This window comes from Mobula hypostoma, chromosome 13 (genome assembly GCF_963921235.1).
Source record: "Mobula hypostoma chromosome 13, sMobHyp1.1, whole genome shotgun sequence".
In the NCBI taxonomy this organism is placed as follows: domain Eukaryota; kingdom Metazoa; phylum Chordata; class Chondrichthyes; order Myliobatiformes; family Myliobatidae; genus Mobula; species Mobula hypostoma.
Genome location: NC_086109.1, coordinates 32,378,249 through 32,398,092, shown reverse-complemented (window position 1 = coordinate 32,398,092; position 19,844 = coordinate 32,378,249). Strand labels below are relative to the sequence as shown.

Genomic DNA, 19,844 nt, shown 5'->3' with positions numbered 1-19,844 from the left:
ATATTAAGTTAAAAATTTGTCTGCTGTTGCATAGTTTAGTTATATGATAAAGTGGATGCAAATTTTAGAAAAAAATAAGGGCAATGCATATTTGCAACCACATCAGTCTCTGCAACAGAAGGTGACTTTTCTCCTTTTGTACTGTAGCACCAACTGCAGTTTTTGGAAGGCATTAGCAGGAACTTATTTTATAGTAGAACATTTCAATTACGACAGTTTTGATGTCAGGGTGCTTCCATCTTCCCTTCAAGACTATGGAAATTAAACTTGACCCTTTTGTTTTCTGCTTCCCTGTGTGACCCATTCTTTAGAACCAGTCCTTTCGAAAGCTGTTCCGATTGTCTGTTCCCACTGTGAGCTTTGGTACTGTGGAAAGTGAATGGGGAATTAATATTGCAAGTGGCTGGAGAATTAAACAGTTATCTTGCATCTGTCCTGATCGCAGTGGGTGCAGGAAATATCCCAGAAGCAGCTATAATTTGTGGATTGGGAGGGAGGAAATTACAATCACCAGGGGAGTGGTATGGAGCAAATTGTTGGAGCTCCACACAGACAAGTCACCAGGTCCTGATGGGTTTCATTTTTGGGTGTTAAAGGAGGTGGCCTGTGAGATAATTGCTTCAGGACAAATTCTGCAAAGTTGGTAAACAGCAAATCGAACACCCTTATTCAAGAAAGGAGGCAAAAGGCAGGAATTAGCAGGCCAGTTAGCTTAATATAATTCTTGGGGAAAATGATAGAAGCTATTATTAAAGATGTTACAGCAGGGCACTTAGAAAATTTCAAGGTAATCAGGTGAAGGTAAAAAAAACTTTGACTAATTTTCATGAGTTCTTTGAAGGAGTAATATGTGCTGTGGATAAAGATGGATATAATGATGGATTCACTCTGAACATGTATAAACATAAGGCTGACTTGGCTCAGGCACCCGAGTGACCAATACCTGATCTTAGTTTGTCATTGGCAGGTCTACTCCAAGTGAGGAAGTTGAAAAGTTTTCCTCAAGATAACCTTGCAATTAAAACAAAATATTTTTCTTCTACTTTTATAATTTCATAGAGGTTGAAAGAAAAGTGACTTGGCTTTAGAACAATAATAGAATCAATAAATTAACTCATTCATAATAATAGCTCATTTATAAGAGAGAACTTATTCTGCTTTTTTATTACTGGAATGTGGCTGTGATGTAGAACTTGCCTGAATAGTGTATAATTCATTTCCAGGTTATTGGTCTCATTGATGTTTTCACACCAGCTGTTACATTGGATGAATTTCAGGATTTGTAAGTATTCTGGAAATATATAATGCACATTATATAATGGTTATAATCATAAAGAGCCTGCTGTTAAATTAAATCTCGGATCAATGAATGAACATGGAAACAGTATTAGTCACACTGCCAGTATTAAATATGAGAGTATATTTAGTAGTATTTATGGTGTAAAATTTAGGGAAATGTTAACTCTTCACAATTCTGCTAACATTTGCCACTCACTCTCCCTAGATTGTCAGAGTAATATTCTCCCCATTAGCTGTCTCGACCAGTTAAAATTCGAGCACCAAGTTAACATTCATTGCTAGGAACCACTCGAGGTATTTGTTTAAAAAGAATGTATATACAACAAAGCAAAGCCATGAACCTCCCTACAAATTATAATCAAGTTAAAAACACCTCTCCAAAGACCCAAAAAGCACTTTTTTTTAGAACACGGGAGGGCAGGTTATTCCTAACTGTTTTAATCTTCACTGTCCACCTGAACATGGTAAAACTCAGTCAAAATCTGACCTCAGAGCTCCATAGGACATAAGAGCAGAATTAGGCCATTTGGCCCATCAAGTCTGGTCCGCCATTCCAACATGGCTTATTTATATCCCTCTCAACCCCATTCTCCTGCCTTCTCTCTGTAACCTTTGATGTCCTTAAAATCAAGAACTGTTCTGTTGTATATTTATTATTTCAGTAATATTTGAGCAATATTGTAAATGTATTGTTTGATTGTATGGGATAAAATTGGTCCTCTTGAAGATCAGAGTGGTCGGCTGTTTGTGGAACTAAAAGAAGTGGGGGAGATCTTAAATGAGTTTTTTGCATCTGTATTTACTAAGGAAACTGGCATGAAGTGAATGAAATTAAGGGAAACAAGTAGTGAGATCATGGAAACTGTACAGATTGAAAAGGAGGAGGTGCTTGCTATCTTGAGGCAAATTAAAGTGGATAAATCCCCAGGACCTAACAGGGTATTCCCTTGGACCTTGAAGGAGACTAGTGTTGAAATTGCAGGGGCCCTAGCAGATATATTTAAAATGTCGGTGTCTACGGGTGAAGTGCCGGAGGATTGGAGAATGGCTCATGTTGTTCCGTTGTTTAAAAAAGGATCGAGAAGTAATCCGGGACATTATAGGCCGGTAAGTTTGACATCGGTAGTGGGTAAGTTATTGGAGGGAGTACTAAGAGACAGAATCTACAAGCATTTGGATAGACAGGGACTTATTAGAGAGAGTCAACATGGCTTTGTGCGTGGTAGGTCATGTTTGACCATCTATTGGAGTTTTTCGAGGAGGTTACCAGGAAAGTGGATGAAGGGAAAGCAGTGGATGTTGTCTACATAGGCTTCAGTAAGGCCTTTGACAAGGTCCCGCATGGAAGGTTAGTTAGGAAAATTCAGTCACTAGGTATACATAGAGAGGTGGTAAATTGGATTAGACATTGGCTCAATGGAAGAAGCTAAAGAGTGGTAGTAGAGGATTGCTTCTCAGAGTGGAGGCCTGTAACTAGTGGTGTGCCACAGGGATCAGTGCTGAGTCCATTGTTATTTGTTATCTATGTCAATGATCTGGATGATAATGTGGTAAATTGGATCAGCAAATTTGCTGATGATATAAAGATTGGAGGTGTAGTGGACAGTGAGGAAGGTTTTCAAAGCTTGCAGAGGGATTTGGAGCAGCTGGAAAAATGGGCTGAAAAATGGCAGATCGAGTTTAATACAGACAAGTGTGAGGTATTGCACGTTGGAAGGACAAACCAAGGTAGAACATACAGGGTTAATGGTAAAGCACTGAGGAGTGCAGTAGAACAGAAGGATCTGGGAATACAGATACAAAATTCCCTAAAAGTGGCATCACAGGTAGATAGGGTCATAAAGAGAGCTTTTGGTACATTGGCCTTTATTAATCAAGGTATTGAGTATAAGAGCTGGAATGTTATGATGAGGTTGTATACGGCATTGCTGAGGCCGAATCTGGAGTATTGTGTTCAGTTTTGGTCACCAAATTACAGAAAGGATATTAATAAGGTTGAAAGAGTGCAGAGAAGGTTTACAAGGATGTTGCCGGGACTTGAGAAACTCAGTTATGGAGAAAGGTTAAATAGGTTAGGACTTTATTCCCTGGAGCGTAGAAGAATGAGGGGAGATTTGATAGAGGTATATAAAATTATGATGGGTATAGATAGAGTGAATGCAAGCAGGCTTTTTCCACTGAGGCAAGGAGAGAAAAAAACCAGAGGACATGGGTTAAGGGTGAAGGGGGAAAAGTTTAAAGGGAACATTGGGGGGGCTTCTTCACATGGAGAGTGGTGGGAGTGTGGAATGAGCTGCCAGACGAGGTGGTAAATGTGGGTTCTTTTTTAACATTTAAGAATAAATTGGGCAGATACATGGATGGGAGGTGTATGGAGGGATATGGTCTGTGTGCAGGTCAGCGGAACTAGGCAGAAAATGGTTCAGCACAGCCAAGAAGGGCCAAAAGGCCTGTTTCTGTGCTGTAGTTTTTCTATGGTTTCTATGATTGTGTTCTGTGTTTAAATAATTCATTACAGCTTGTATGTAAATGACATACATCATTACACCAGTACGTCATATGCTGGCGCCTCACTAAAGTAAAAATGAAGTAGACCCGCATCTCCCGGCTCCGCGTTTTTCTTTTAATTAGTTTTATGTTTTGGAATTACAAAGAACAAGAAAGTTTAAATGAATCCGAGATAACTCCTACTCATTGAAGCACAGCACATGCTTCTTCAGAAAGGGGTAGAGGTGATCAAATTTAAAAAAAGGCAGAAAATGGATGAAATTCATAGGTTCGTAAAGGGTGAGTGCCAGGTGAAAAACAGAAATAGCTGGCTAAATCTGAAAGATAATGTTGATGTATTTGATTGCACCAAGAGATAACTGGATATTGTATACTTAGCGAATTGAGCAGTATTTTGAAGCAAATGAAATAGCAAATGAGAAACGAGTGCCAGTTTTTCTGAGTGTTATTGGTGGAAGAGTATATAGTTTGCTTAGATGTTTGACTGCTCCAACCAAACCAGCCGAAATGAACTTCATTAACATTGTGAAAGTAATGCAGGAATATTTAAAACTGAAACCATTGTTGATTGCATAATACTTTAGGATTCATAAGTGATATCTGAAGGAAGGGAAGTCCATTTCATGTGATGGAATTGAAGAAAGTTTCCAAGCATTCAGTTTAGTGATAGGCATAATGATGCACTGCAAGATCACTTAGTTTGTGGAATCTTACAAGAAAACATTCAAAAACAGCTCCTAACAGAAGCACACTCACATTTAGAAGAGCAGTTGAAACAGCTGTATCAATGGAAACAGCAGTCAGTGACACAATTGAGTTGCAGTCAAGAATGAAAATGAGCGTGAACAGAATTGCAATGCCTAAACAGAAACCTGCCTGACCAAACAAGTTGTGTTACTGTTGTGGCAGGGGCTCAAAGTCAACAGATCAATAAAGGTTTAAAGGCAAAACTTGCAGAAAATACTACCAAGTACGACACGTACAAAGAACATGTTGTGCAGACAAATAAGTAGCACAGGGAAGAGAAAAAAGAGTCAAGTTGCAGTTTCGAAAAGTGCACTAATCTGCATGCTGTTGATGAAAAATCTGATAGTGACGAGAGTGACACAGGACTGGGGAGCGAATGTGAAAACTCACAGTAGACACGCAATGTGGCTTGCATGAGAAGTGAGCAGCAAATTAATTAAAATAAAATTGGACACTGGCTCAGCTGTTTCAGTCATTCCACAAAATGAGTTTGGACTGCATTTGAAAAATACTGAACTGAAGCCTGCAGATATCCAACTAAGAACTGAGAGTGGAGAAAAGATGACACCTGTGGGAATGACATTCATAACAGTGAACTACAAAACCAACAAGCCCATTGAACTTGGAATGTGCATATGGTAAAAGCAGGAGGGCCATGTTAATGGGGCTTTGAGTGGCTGAGATAACTACAACTTGACTGGAGATCCATTCACCATTTGTACCTTACATTCCCTGCAACAGAGACAACTGAAAGTGAAGTAAGAAAGGTACTGGATGATGCCACAGCAGTGTTCATGGATTGCATTGGAAAACTCAAACTTATCAAGGGTTTGTTATTCCTCTCCACACCTCGTGGTGCATCTATTGATAACTTGGCCTCTTCTTTAACATTTTGTCTCTTTTTTTAACAAAGCCGAGTTGCTAGCTCAACGTTCAATCCAGAGTGGATGGAAAGCATGTAAGGAGCTGGCCGGATTTGAGCCCAGGACTACTTGCCTCAAAGTCCGATGCTGATGCCACTACACCACTGGCTGACAATATCAAGGACAAAATAGTGTTAAATGAAAATGCCACACCCATGTTTTACAAAGCCGGTCCAGTTCCTTATACTATCTGTAATAAAGTAGCCAGTGAGCTGGATTGCATGGTGGCTGAAGGAATTCTTTCCAAGTTTGACTCGAGCCCATGGGCAACTCCATTAGTCCAATAGCCAAGAAGAATGGATCTGTGTGATTTTAAGGTCACCATCAATTCAGTACTGAAAGCTATAGACCAGATGCTGCAAGGCTGCCCAGGCATTCAGTGTTACCTGGTAATGATAACAGGGAACATCTCCAGAATCTCAAGATAGTGTTAAAAAGATTAGAAAATTATGGGTTCAGAGCACGAAGTGTGAATCCTTTAAACCAATCATCACTTAGTGTGGTCACACCATTAGCACCCAAGTATTTCACAAGTGTGCTGAGAAAATTCAAGCAGTGGTGTTTGCCCCAAGGTCAAAGGATGTGTTACAGTTGTGGTCATTTTCAGGATTTGTCAATTACTACAAAGCTGGCTACTGTGCTCACCCCTTGAACTCATTACTACTGATCACGAAGAAATGAAAATGGACAACGCAGTGTGAGGTGGCTTTCCAAAAGAGAAACGCACTGGTGACATCTGACACTGAGCTCACACATTATGAGTCACATTGTCCAGTGAAGCTTGTCTGTGACGTCTCACCTTATGGTATAGCTACAGTAATGTCACATATTACCACCCCATAGCCTTCGCATCATGTTCCATTAATGCTGCAGAGAATAAATACCCACAGATTGACCAAGAGGCCTTGAGTATGGTTTAGAGTGTGAAGTTTTTCAACCAGTACTTTTATGGGAGAGAGTTTATCCTCATTAACAACCATTGGTGTCCGTTTCCAATCCACAGAATGGTGTTTCATTAGCAGCAGCAGCACAAATGCAGAGATGGAGGACACAGTTATAAGATGGAACTCGAGGAAATATTGATGGACCTGCCCCACTTATAAAGGAAATACCTGAAAATTTTATAAAAGAGGACACTCCTCTTGATGTGTTCTCCCTATCTGTAGCAGTGACTCGTGTCTGCTAATTGTCAACATCCTTACTTATCAAGGTTCCACATGGTAGGCTTATTCAGAAAGTTAGAAGGCATGGGATCCAGGGAAGTTTGGCCAGGTGGATTCAGAATTGGCTTGCCTGCAGAAGGCAGAGGGTCATGGTGGAGGGGGTACATTCAGATTGGAGGATTGTGACTAGTGGTGTCCCACAAGGATCTGTTCTGGGACCTCTACTTTTCGTGATTTTTATTAACAACCTGGATGTGGGGGTAGAAGGGTGGGTTGGCCAGTTTGCAGATGACACAAGGGTTGGTGGTGTTGTAGATAGTGTAGAGGATTGTTGAAGATTGCAGAGAGACATTGATAGGATGCAGAAGTGGGCTGAGAAGTGGCAGATGGAGTTCAACCCAGAGAGGTGTGAGGTGGTACACTTTGGAAGGACAAACTCCAAGGCAGAGTACAAAGTAAATGGCAGGATACTTGGTAGTGTGGAGGAGCAGAGGGATCTGGGGGTACATTTCCACAGATCCCTGAAAGTTGCCTCACAGGTGGATAGGGTAGTTAAGAAAGCTTATGCGATGTTAGCTTTCATAAGTTGAGGGATAGAGTTTAAGAGTCATGATGTAATGATGCAGCTATATAAAACTCTGGTTAGGCCACACTTGGAGTACTGTGTCCAGTTCTGGTTGCCTCACTATAGGAAGGATGTGGAAGCATTGGAAAGGTTACAGAGCAGATTTACCAGGATGCTGCCTGGTTTAGAAAGTATGGATTATGATCAGAGATGAAGGGAGCTAGGGCTTTACTCTTTGGAGAGAAGGAGAATGAGAGGAGACATGATAGAGGTGTACAAGATAATAAGAGGAATAGATAGAGTGGATAGCCAGTGCCTCTTCCCCAGGGCACCACTGCCAGAATGAGAGGAGACATGATAGAGGTGTATAAGATAATAAGAGCAATAGATAGAGTGGATAGCCAGTGTCTCTGCCTCCATCTCCATTCATGGACTATTCAGAAATCTGATGACAAAGGGGAATAAGCTGTTCCTGAGTTGTTGAGTATGGGTCTTCAGGCTCCTGTATCTCCTCCAAGTTTTCTAATGACACTGTTGCAGTCCAAATCAAAGGTGGTGACAAATCAGTATATAGGAGTGAGATTGAAAGTCTGGCTGGGTGGTACAGCAACAACAACCTCTCACTCAGTGTCAGCAAGACCATGGAACTGATCATTAACTTGAGGAGGAAACCAGAGATCCATGGGCCAGTCCGCATTGGGGGAGCAGAGGTGGAGAGGGTCAGCAACTTTATTATTTCACAGGATCTGTCCTGGACCCAGCTTGTAAGTGCAATTATGAAGAAAGCACAGCGGTGCTCTGCTTCCTCAAGAGTTTCTGAAAATTCCACAAGATATGTAAAACTTTGACAAACTTCTATAGATGTGCAGTGGAGAGTATATTAACTATTTGCATCACAGCCTGGTATGGAAACACCATTGCCCTTGAAAGGAAAACCTGACAAAAAGAAGAGAATATGGCCCAGTCTGTCCTGGTTAAAGCCCTCCGTACCACTGAGCACATCTACGTGAAGTGTTGTCATGGTAAAGCAGCATCCATCATCAGGGATTACCACCATCCAGGGCATGCTCTCCCCTCACTGCTGCCATCAGGAAGAACGCACAGGAGTGTCAGGACTCACACCACCAGGTTCAGGAACAGCTACAACCCCTCCACCATAAGGCTCCTGAACCAAAGGGAGTAACTTCACTCACCTTCACTCGCCCCCATCATTGAGATGTTCCCTCAACCGATGGACTTGCCTTCAGTGCCCCTTCATCTCACGTTCTTGATATTTATTGCTTATTTTTTATTATTTCTTTATGTATTTGCACAGTTTGTTGTCTTTTGCACACTGGTTGAATGTCCAAGCTGCTATGGTCATTCATTGTTTTTTATTATTATTCTGTTATGGATTTATTGAGCACGCCTACAGGAAAATGAATCTCATGGTGACAAATGTGTACTTTGATTATAAATTTACTTTGAAATTTGACGGTGGTGACGCGAAGAGGGCGCACACTGGACAGTGGGTGCTGCTTTCTTAGACGCTGCCTCTTGATGCTGTCCCTGTGCTTTTGATGGAGCTGGCTGAATCTACAGTCCTCTGCAGCCTCCATACCAGGCTGGGATGCAACCGGTCAGAATGCTCAACACTATATCTATAGAAAATTGCAAGTTTATTTGGTGATGTACTAAATTTCATCAAACTCCTACCATATGATAACTCATGGCATTTAATAAGTATCTAAAAACATTGTGAAGGTGGAGAAATCAATGGACAGAATGCAGGTAGATGGGATTAGTGTAGATGGGTACAGTGGGTGGTATTGACATGATGGCACGAAGGGCCGTACGACACTCTGACTCACATCTTAATCAGAGGCGTTACTAAGAATGGAGGAGCCCTCCCAGCCAATTACGAGGAGATGAGTCATCTCACAGTGTGTAATAGGATCTGATTTGAAGCTGTGAATCAGGTTTGGAACCTGATAGGTTCGAAGACTATTTAATTGAGAAGTAGTTTGATCTACCAAATTTCTTTCCCAGTGATCACCATTCTGATCTTTCTGATCAAACACAAGAAGCTGGTGTTTGACATCTGAAACCCCACAGAACTGGAACGAAGGAGACTTTTTAAAATTATTGTGCTTTTTTGTCCTACAGACTTCCAGCACTTAGGTTCATGACAAAATGTTGTCCCACTAAAACTCCACAGCAACATCCACCCTAATCATCCCTTGGAATATTAGGAATTGCAAAGAACCTTCCCATCCTTCCCACAGTCTCTTTGACCTTGTGCCACCAGGCGGAAGGTACTGCAGCACAAGAACCAGTACTGTCAGGCTGGGTAGCGGTAGCTTCTTTTCCCAGGCTGTTGGAGTTATTCGTGCAGTGCTGCTACCCAGCATATATATACACCCTGTCTGAATGCCCTGCTGCCCATATCCCCAACCTCAACTCGCAGACACGCTCCCATCCTGCACTGGTCACTTTTCATCTTTAATTGCTGCTGTTTTTCATATCTGTACAACTGTTTGTTTTATTCTAATAGTGCTGGTAACATATACCTCACACTTTATATTAACCTGTCAACCATCAGCCCATGCCACTCGGAGACGAGTGCTAATATTATTTTGTGTCTAGGTGTTGGATTGTAACTATGTATGCTGTGTGACTATTTACACTGTGTTTTGCACCTTGGACCCAAAGGAACAATACTCTGTGTGCATGTGTTTGGCTGAATGACAATTAAACAGAACTTGCATGTTTTGATTTAACCTGTGCAGTAATGGTTTAGTTTACTCATCCCAAAATGCTTTACTTTTAGTTATCTTGTTATGCCATTCATGGATGCAGATTTGAGTCAGATCATGGGAAGGCTGACCGAAGACAGAATTCAGTACCTTTTATATCAGATATTAAAAGGCCTTAACGTAAGTACAAAAATGTAGAGTTTTTGGAAAATATACTGAGAAATATTATGATAAAATTATAAAATGCTATATTTCTCATCTCCATGTGAGCTTTTTATTCAAATCCTGAAGTATATGCTAGCAAGAGTATGTTTTGAATCCTCTAAATAGTTTACGTTATCACAGTGACACAGAATTTCTGACTTACAAAAGAAAGTTCTGACTTTGAACTTAACTATGCACTGTTTCAGTATTTTCTTCTGACGATGTAAACAACTAATATTTTTTCCTCTAGCAATTAATGGATTTGAATGACTTTCACATGGGACATTTCAAAACTTAAGCTAAACATTCAAATGCAGTGATCTGAAGTCTCATTTACAGCACAGGTACTGTGTTCAGTAGTAGGAACAACATCAATATGAGGGAGAAACTGGTGAATGAAACAACCATCTGTACAGATGTAATCTGATGGGGATCCACCAATTGTCAGCAGGAAAGAATGGTAAAATGTTTTTCGTTAAATATATTTTTACAATCAAGATTTTTTTTGTGGCAATAGTACAACAAAACTCCAATAATTCAATATCCAATTGGGAATCCTAATGATCCGATACCTTATTTATTGAATAGTCTGGATTGTGAGCTGGAGGTCCACAGTGTAGATTAGGTCTTGTAGTCAGAGCACAGTGTCTAGAGTGAAATTGGGCTGGATTCTGAAACAATGGGAGTAAGGAATGTTGGTGGATTTCCATCCGGAACCAGAGTGCTTGTATATTTATCAGCGTCTTTAAATGTGAATCACAACCAGATTTAATATCATTGGCATAAGTTGTGAAATTTGCTGTTTTGCAGCAGCTGTACATTGCAATCTATAATAATAAGCTGTGTACATCCATCTACTGATGCTTCTGGACACATCTTCAGTGATGTTCCTGGAATCATCAGGTGTTTCGGGTCTTTCAACATCATACAACCTCCTCCAGGTGACCCAGCCGAGGCTGATCAGACCCCAGCTTGTGTCCAGATGGCTAGCTACTTATGACTCCATGGCTCCCCTCTTTTGAGCCACAGCCATCTTGAGGCCCTCTCTGCCGCATCGGTGGTACTGCGGATGGCTCTCCTCTTCCTCTCTCCCTCGAAGCCCAAAATGCTGAAGGCTCTAACTAAAGAACGGGCTATGAATCCCCTACAACCAGCCTCCACTGGGAGACACCTCGCTCTCCATCCAGCCTGCTGACAGTTGCTGACCAGTCCAGCGTACTTGGAGAGCTCCCTTTCAAAGGCCTCCTCCAAGCTATCTTCCCATGGAACTATCAGCTCCAGCAGCACCACTTGCTTAGTAGACTCAGACACTAGGACAATGTCTGGTCGCAGGGTGGTGGCTGCGATATGGTTGGGGAACTTCAGCTGCCCTTCGAGGTCCACCAACAGCTGCCAGTCCCTTGCAGAGGTCAGAATGCCTGCAGATGTTCTTTTGGCAGGTATAAGCTGCTCCCCAGCTCTGACAAAGGCAATGGTCTGCTTGGAGGGTCAGGACCGCTTCGCCCACTCAACTCCTGCGCTGACGGCTTCAGCGATGGTCTTCAGCGATGGTCTTCAGGACCTGATCATGCCTCCACCTGTACCGTCCCTCACCAAGTGCCCATGCACAGCCGCTGAGGATGTGCTCCAGGGTTCCTCGCTTGGAGCACAGTGGGCACGCAGATGACTCTGCCTCGCCCCATGTGTGCAGGTTTGATGGGCTTGGAAGCACATCGTACACTGCCTGGATGAGAAATTGGATGCGGTGTAGTTCGGCTTTCCAAGGATCAGCCCAGGTCACTTTCCTCTCAACCGCATTCTCCCATCTTGTCCAAGCTCCCTGTTGCTTCATTCCCACCGCCTTGTAGGCTCTCATCTCCTCCACTACTGCTCTTACCTCCTCCTGAACTAAACAACGCCTTTCCTTCCCTCTGGTGTCCATTTGGGGAGTTGGAAAGGATCCTAGCCCAGCTCGGCCCTTCCGTGACCACTCCCACCAGCCTCCTGTGACGCAGCCTCGCCTCTGCCTCCTGAACAGCTTCCTCTGCCCTCCACTTCCTGCCAGTACTTACTTGGATCCCTGCTCTAGCCACCTTTGGGTCACTTGAGTCCCTATACTGTAGCACTTCTCTAGCTCTTGTTACCTTGAATTCTTCCTCCAAGGATTTGAAGGGCAGTTGCAGTTTGTTGTGGTGTCCACAGAGTGCGATGCTGCTCAGGCTCTTTGGCAGCCCCAGCCGTCTCCTGAGGTGGTTGCTAACCCTCCTCTCTAAGGTTTCGACTGTCGAGATCGGAACTGCATAGATGAGGAGGGGCCACAGGATTGTGGGAAGAATGCCATGCTGATACACCCAGGCTTTAAACTTCCCAGGTAGGCCAGACTTGTCCACAGATTTCAGCCAGCCATCCAACTCGGTGCAGGTTGCCAGAATGGATGTTGTGTCCCTTAAAGAGCTGTCAAAAACTTTGCCTAAGCTCTTGACTGGCTTTTCTGTGATGGTTGGGATGGCTGTGCCTGCGATGCTGAACCGGAACTTGTTCTCCAGCTTCCCTTTCCTCAGCACCATCGATCTTGATTTGGCAGGTTTGAAACACATCCGGGCCCACTCCACCAGCTTTTCGAGCCCTTGAAGAATCCTCCGGCAGCCTGGGACTGATTTTGTGGTGACTGTGAGGTCATCCATGAATGCCCTGATAGGTGGTTGCCGTTGAGCGGAATTCATTCTGGGCCCTTTGCACTCTGGTTCAGCAGACTTAGTGAGCATGTTCATGGCTAGGGAGAACAGTGTCACTGAGATAGTGCACCCTGTGATGATGCTGATCTCCACCTTGTGCCAGGTTGAAGTCATTGCTCCTGAAGAGACCCTCATCCTGAAGTTGCTGTAATAATCAGCGATAAGGTCTCTGATTCTGCTGGGGACGTGACATTTGGTCAGTGTGAGCTGCACCGGCTTGTGTGGAATGGAGCCATATGCATTTGCCAGGTCGAGCCACAACACTGACAGGTTGCCCTTGTTCTCTCTGGCCTCCCTGGTGAGCTGTGTCACCACACCGATGTGCTCCAGACAGCCCGGCATCCCTGAAATGCCACCCTTCTGGACTGATGTATCAATATAGGTGTTCTTTGCTAGGTAGGTGCACAACCAGTTGGAAACTGCACTGAAGAAGATCTTCGCCTCGACACACAGCAGGGAGATGATGCGGAACTGATCTGTCTGGGTGGCATTTTCCTCCTTCGGGATCCACACCCCTTCAGCCACTCTCCACTGCTCTGGGATCTTACCCCTTCTCCAGAAGATTCTCAGGATCTTCCACAGACGCAGCAGGGGTTTGGGGCAGTTCTTGTACACTTTGTACGAGGTGTTGCTTGGTCCTGGAGCCGAGCTTGCCCTTGCTTTGCGGACGACCTCTCTGACTTCCTTTAGTTGCAGCTCTGACATGTCGAACTGCACATCCGGTTCAGGTAGGTCTATTAGGATGTCGCACTCTCCCAACTCCTGTTCTCTTTCAGGATCATTATATATCTTCTTCAGATGTTGGTCTATGTCTTCCTGTGAACAGGCCAGTTTCCCACTGCGCTTCTCCCCCAGCAACTCCCTGGTGAACTTGAAGGGGTTGGCGATAAAGGCAGCACGTTTTCGGGCCCTTTTACGACGCCGCCTCCGATGCCACTCTGCCCGGCCGAGGACCCTGATCTTCTTTCGTAGTATGCACATCAGCTGGGCCAAGCCAATGCGCTCCTCTTCTCCTGCCTCCTTGTATTGGGACTTCAGCGCTTTCATCTCCTGCCTGATGTTGTGGATCCTCAGTGCTCTTTGGTTCTTCGAGTAAGATGTTTTGGAGTCTTCCTTCTCCTCTTCTCCGAGCCGTTCAGCTGCGATACTAACAATAATTGTTGTCATGGCTTGCAGCTTCCTATCAACCCCTCCCTTCACCGTTGCCTCCAAAATTTGGTTAACATCGTCATCAAACTGCTTCCACAGTGAAGTCATGTTAGCTGCAGGCCATTTGATCGGCCTCCTGTTACACTTCATGTTCGAGGGATTAGTTTGCAACACTTGGAGGTTCCGGGCACTATGGGGTGACTCTGGGCCTGGCCCCTCCTTCATCTCACCAGGTTGGACACCTGCGCGTTGTGCTGCTCCTGCTCCCGCCAAACACTTCATCCTCGCTTGGTGGATCTTCAAGCTGCGATTGTTCTTGCAGATTTTGCCACATGCACACTGCTTCCTCATCGTCGTTTGTTCATCACCTGGGTCTGATGTCGTTGTGTCCATCCGACTGGGGTGCTCATCCTCCCCCCCCTCTCGGGCACCCCGGGGGTATCTTTTCCTTAGATTCTTTGTAGCTTTTGTGGGGGTCCTCCTCTCAGAGGACGCAGATTGGGTTGCCAGCCCGTTCTGCCCTGGTTGCCGTCTCTCCGGGCTGTCACTGTCTCTCCAGTCATCACCACTCTTTTCCTGTTTGGCACCCAGTCTTTCCTGGTTGTCACTGATTAACTCAGGGTGTAAGCTGTGTACATACATCTATTGATGCTTCTGAACACATCTTCAGTGATGTTCCTGGAATCACTGGGTGTTTCGGGTCTTTCAACATCATACAACCTCCTCCAGGTGACCCAGCCGGGGCTGATCAGACCCCAGCTTGTGTCCAGATGACTAGCTACTTATGACTCCATGGCTCCCCCCTTTTGAGCCACAGCCATCTTGAGGCCCTCTCTGCCACATCAGTAGTACTGCGGATGGCTCTCCTCTTCCTCTCTCCCTTGATGCCCAAAATGCTGAAGGCTTTAACTAAAGAACGGGCTATGAATCCCCTACAACCAACCTCCACTGGGAGACTCCTTGCTCTCCATCCAGCCTGCTGACAGTTGCTGACCAGTCCAGTGTACTTGGAGAGCTTCCTTTCAAAGGCCTCCTCCAAGCTATCTTCCCCGGGACTAAAAACTACACATTGTAATAAAAATATATAGAAATTAAATTAAATAAGTAGTGCAAAAAGAGCAAAGAAAAAGTGAGGTGGTGGTCATGGGTTCATTGTCCATTCAGAAATCTGATGGCAGAGGGGAAGAAGCTGTTTCTGAGATGTTGAGTGTGTGTCTTCAGGCTCCTGTACCATCGCCTTGATGATAGCAATGAGGAGAGGGCATGTCATCGGCAAGGGGGGTCTTTAATGAAGGCTACTGCCTTTATGAGGCACCGCCTTTTGAAGGTGTCGATGCTGAGGAGGCTAGTGCCTGTGATGGGAACAGGCTAAGTTTACAAGCTTCTTCAGCTTTTTCTGATCCTGTGCAGTGGCCCCTCTGTGCCAGACAGTGATGTAACCAGTTAGAATGTTCTCCATGACACATCTGTGGAAATTTGAGAGTCTTTGGTGACAAACCAAGTCTCCTCAAATTCTTAATTACATATAGCCACTGTTATGTCTTTGCATTAATATATTGGGCCCAGGATGGATCCTTAGAGATGTTGACACTCGGGAACTTGAAACTGCTCACCCTTTCTACTTCTGATCCCTCAATGAGGACTGGTTTGTGTTCCCTTGACTTCCTCTTCCTGAAGTCCACAATCAGTCCCTTGGTCTTACTGACGTTGGGTGCAAGTCTGTTGTTACGACAAGACTCAACCAGTTGACCTGTTTCACTCCTGTACACCCCCTCATCACCATCTGAAATTCTGCCAACAATAGTTGTGTTGTAGGCAAATTATAGATGGCATTTGAGCTCTGCCTATCCACACAGTCAAGGGTGTACAGACTAGAGCAGTAGGCTAAGCCCACATCCTTCAGATGCGCCAGTGTTGATTGACAGCAAGGAGGAGGCGTTACTTCCAATCCACGCAGACTGTGGTCTCCATACGAGGAAGTCAAGGATCCAGTTGCCGAGGGAGGTGCAGAAGCCCAGGTTTTGAAGCTTATTGATTAGAACCGAGGGTATGATTGTGTTGAATGCTGAGCTGTTATCAAAACCAACAGCCTGACGTAAGTGTTACTATTGTCCAGCTGATCCAAGGCAGAGTGCAGAGCCAGTGAGGCTGCATCTGCTGTAGACATATTGTGGTGGTAAGCAGATTGCAGTGTGTCCAGGTCCATGATTAGACAGGAGTTAATTCTGACCACGATCAACCCCTCAAAGCACTTCATCACAGTAGATGTGAGTGCAACTGGGTGATAGTCATTAAAGCAGCTCACCCTGCTTTTCCTGGGCACTGGTATGATTGTCACCATTTTGAAGCAGGTGGGAAGCTCTGACTGTAGCAGTGAGAGATTGAAGATGTCCTTGAACACTCCCATCGGTAAGTTGGCACAGGTTTTCAGAGCCCCACCGGGTACACCATTGACACCTTGCAAAATGACCTGATGTCAGCCACCGAGATAGAGATGACATGTTCACTAGATGCTGCAGTGATTTGCACAGGTGTGGTTTTACTCTCCCTCTCTAAGCACGCGTAACAGTAGTTGAGCTCTTCTGGGAGTGAAGCATCACTTATGATAGTTTTGCCTTGTAGGAAGTAATGGCTTGCAAACACTGCCAAAGATGACGTGCATCCAATTCCGTCTCTGATTTCAATAGGGAATGTTTTTTCACTCTTAAAATAACCTTATGTATGTTGTACCTGGACTACTTGTATAGTTATGGATCACCAGTCTTGATTGCCACAGATGTAGTCCTCAGCAGACTGCAAATTTCCTAATTTGTGCATGGGTTTTGGTATGTCCGGTATGTTCCTGAAGGCACACACTCATCCATACAAACCCTGATAATGTTGGTGACAACTGTGGTGCATTCATTCAGGTTTGAAGATGAATCCCAGAATATTATCCTGTCCACTGACTCAAAGCAGTCTTGTTAAGGGCTATCACCTGTCCAGCTCTCGGCTCTATCCCTCCCCCTCCTGTCTTCTCCTATCATTTTGGATCTCCCCCTCCCCCTCCAACTTTCAAATCCCTTACTCACTCTTCCTTCAGTTAGTCCTGACGAAGGGTCTCGGCCTGAAACGTCAACTGCACCTCTTCCTACAGATGCTGCCTGGCCTGCTGCGTTCACCAGCAACTTTGATGTGTGTTGCTTGTTAAGGGCTTGTCTGCCTCCCTTGACTGTACCCTCTTGGCCTCACCACTGCTGCTGTGTTCTTTAGTCTCTGCTTTAACACCAGGAATTGAAGAACAACCAGGTGATTGGACTTTCTAACATGTGCACATGGGATGGCATTGTAAGCATTCTCGTTAGTGGTAAAACAGTGTTCGTGTGTTGGCTCCTCTGGTTCCGCAGGTGATATGTTGGTGGTAGTTGTTCAGAAAGTTATTCAAACTGGCCTGGTTGTAATCCCCCACAATGATCTTGAAGGCATCCGGGTGTGCTGTTTCGTGACTGCTGATCGTGGTGCTCAGCTCCTCCAGTGCTTGCCTGACGTTGGCCAGAGGTGGAATGTACACCACTACCAGGATGGAAAACGCTCTCAGCAGATCAAATGGATCATTAGATGCTCAAGGTCAGATGAGCAGGATTGGGACAGAATCACTACGTCTGTGCAGCATGATGTGTTAACGATAAAGCATTCTCCACCTCATCTACCTTTTAAAAGTCCCAGCAGTTCTGTCTTTACAGTGTATGGTGAAACCCGCGGGCTGCAGCGCTGTAACTGAAATGGTGGGGGTGAGCCATATTTCTGTGAAGCAAAGTATATAGCAATTCCTGATGTCCATCTGGCACTGCAATCTTGCTCTGAGATCTTAAATTTTATTTTCCAGGCACTGTACATTAACCAGCAGGATAGTTGGAAGTGGGGGTCTAAGGTCTCTGCATTGCAATCATACCTGTAACCCAGTGTACTTGTAAACTCACTGGATTTACGGGAAAATGTATTATACTACTGTATAGCAGGTTACAAATGTGAAATAAATATGTTTTTGGATATTAATAGAAGTAACATATAATAGTCTGGAAATGCCAGATTTCAACATTGGACTGAATATTGTGTTAACTGAATTCTCCTTTTGTCAGAATAACTAAATTAAACATTTCTCTAGCGTTTCAGTTTATTAAGACACCAGGAAACATAGTGTCTGAGAAGTATCTGTTATAATATTTCTGTCCTGTAGATTTGCAGCAGTTCTGTTTATGAGTAGGAATTGTCCCAATAAAACTGCACAACTGCACACTGAAAGATCAGTCTGAATTTTGCAGCCAATGCTGTCATTGGTAGTGGTGATGTCATCAAACTGATGGGGAAGTACATGAAAAAATCTTACAGAAAATGCCCAGTTTTTAGTTAATGTTAAACTTTTACTGTAATATATAATAAGGTCAGGGCAACATTCCAAGAATAAACTTTTTTTAAAAAAACAGGAAAACGATTTTAAAATCCCTTATTTTTTGAATTATCAATGCACTTAAATAATTTTTCAAGGGCTGTGAAATTTGCTATGTAGGCTTGTTTCACCATTTAAAAACTCTCAGCACTACCACAAAGTGAAACATTTTCAGGGTATTTTGCAGAGAGAGGGATTTTTAAGCATCTTGTGTTCTAATCAATACAACTGATTGTATTAAGAAATGGTGCAAAACAGTTTTTGGAGAAGAACTAAATTACTGACAGAGACTTCAGGATTTCTGCAGTGTATTACGTGAAAGTGACTGGGAATGTGAGTAGTTATGTCATCTTACAAATGCAAAGCCTGGATAATTAATTTGCCAGGCAATGACAGTCTTTGAACCCCCAAACATGACAAAGTACATTCTATTTGTGATCTTGATATGTTGATTTCTAGTGGGAATCAAGCTGTTAATAACAATAAAAGTTAGTTAAACAGCGAACCATTCTGCTTATTGATATATTAAAAAATTCTCATTTTTCCCTTGTTATGAATTGTTTAATAGGCTTTACAGAAACAGGAAGGAACTAAGCATCTCGGAAAAAAACTTTGGACTTTTTTGAACATGCTCTGCAACATCTTATGTTGTTTTTGAGTATATGAATTAAGAAAAATGTCACATTTTCATAAAAGTTGGTTTTGATCCAGGAAGAGCTATGGGAAGAAATTTATATTATGATGTCTACAGTGAGGCTTATGGATTACAGTCCTCTCCAAGTAGTCTGTTAAATATTGAATTTCCATTCTTGTTGAGGAATTGAATGATGCCCATGCCATCCACCCTCCAAATCAGATGTTTCTATGATATCTATTCCTGACAAAAGGAGAATATAAAAAAGCTTAAAGATTCTTGTCACTGCAACCCTAGAGAAGAGCAAAAACAATGTAACTGCAGTGGAGGTGTAGTTACTCTTCACTTTCTTCTATCTTCCAAAAGATTGAACAAGCGGGGAGTTCACAATGTATCTGAATGGAATTACAAAATTGTCTCCTGCTGCTGTGCAAAGAGTATATTGATGTATCAAAGCACCGTACTCTGATTGTTTCAAAGTATGCTTTCATCATGCCTGTTTTAATACTTTGGTTCTGTGGTCTTATTTTACGATGATCATTTCTCACCTAAAGAACCCATTATAAATAAATGAAAATATAATTAAATGTCTGTTATAAAAATACTTGTAATAATACATACTATTCATTTTGTTTCAGTATATTCATTCAACTGGAATAATTCACAGGGTGAGTCTTTTTAACAGTCCAATAATAATTTCAAATGCTGTTAGGAGAAGCGTTTCTGGAACAGAAAATGTAGAATCCACAATCCCTTCTGATTTGTACAGTACACTTC

General features: G+C 43.4%; 1 protein-coding gene across 3 annotated transcripts in view; it reads left to right on the top strand.

Moving 5' to 3' along the window:
- The window catches only part of LOC134355521 (mitogen-activated protein kinase 13-like), a 74,279-nt gene that overhangs the window by 23,152 nt on the left and 31,283 nt on the right, over nucleotides 1-19,844 (top strand). For all 3 annotated transcript variants that reach the window (XM_063065518.1, XM_063065517.1, XM_063065519.1), the window contains 3 exons: nucleotides 1,224-1,282; nucleotides 10,015-10,120; nucleotides 19,706-19,735. In XM_063065518.1, coding sequence (XP_062921588.1) covers nucleotides 1,224-1,282; nucleotides 10,015-10,120; nucleotides 19,706-19,735 — 195 coding nt within the window. The remainder of the gene's footprint in view (nucleotides 1-1,223; nucleotides 1,283-10,014; nucleotides 10,121-19,705; nucleotides 19,736-19,844) is intronic.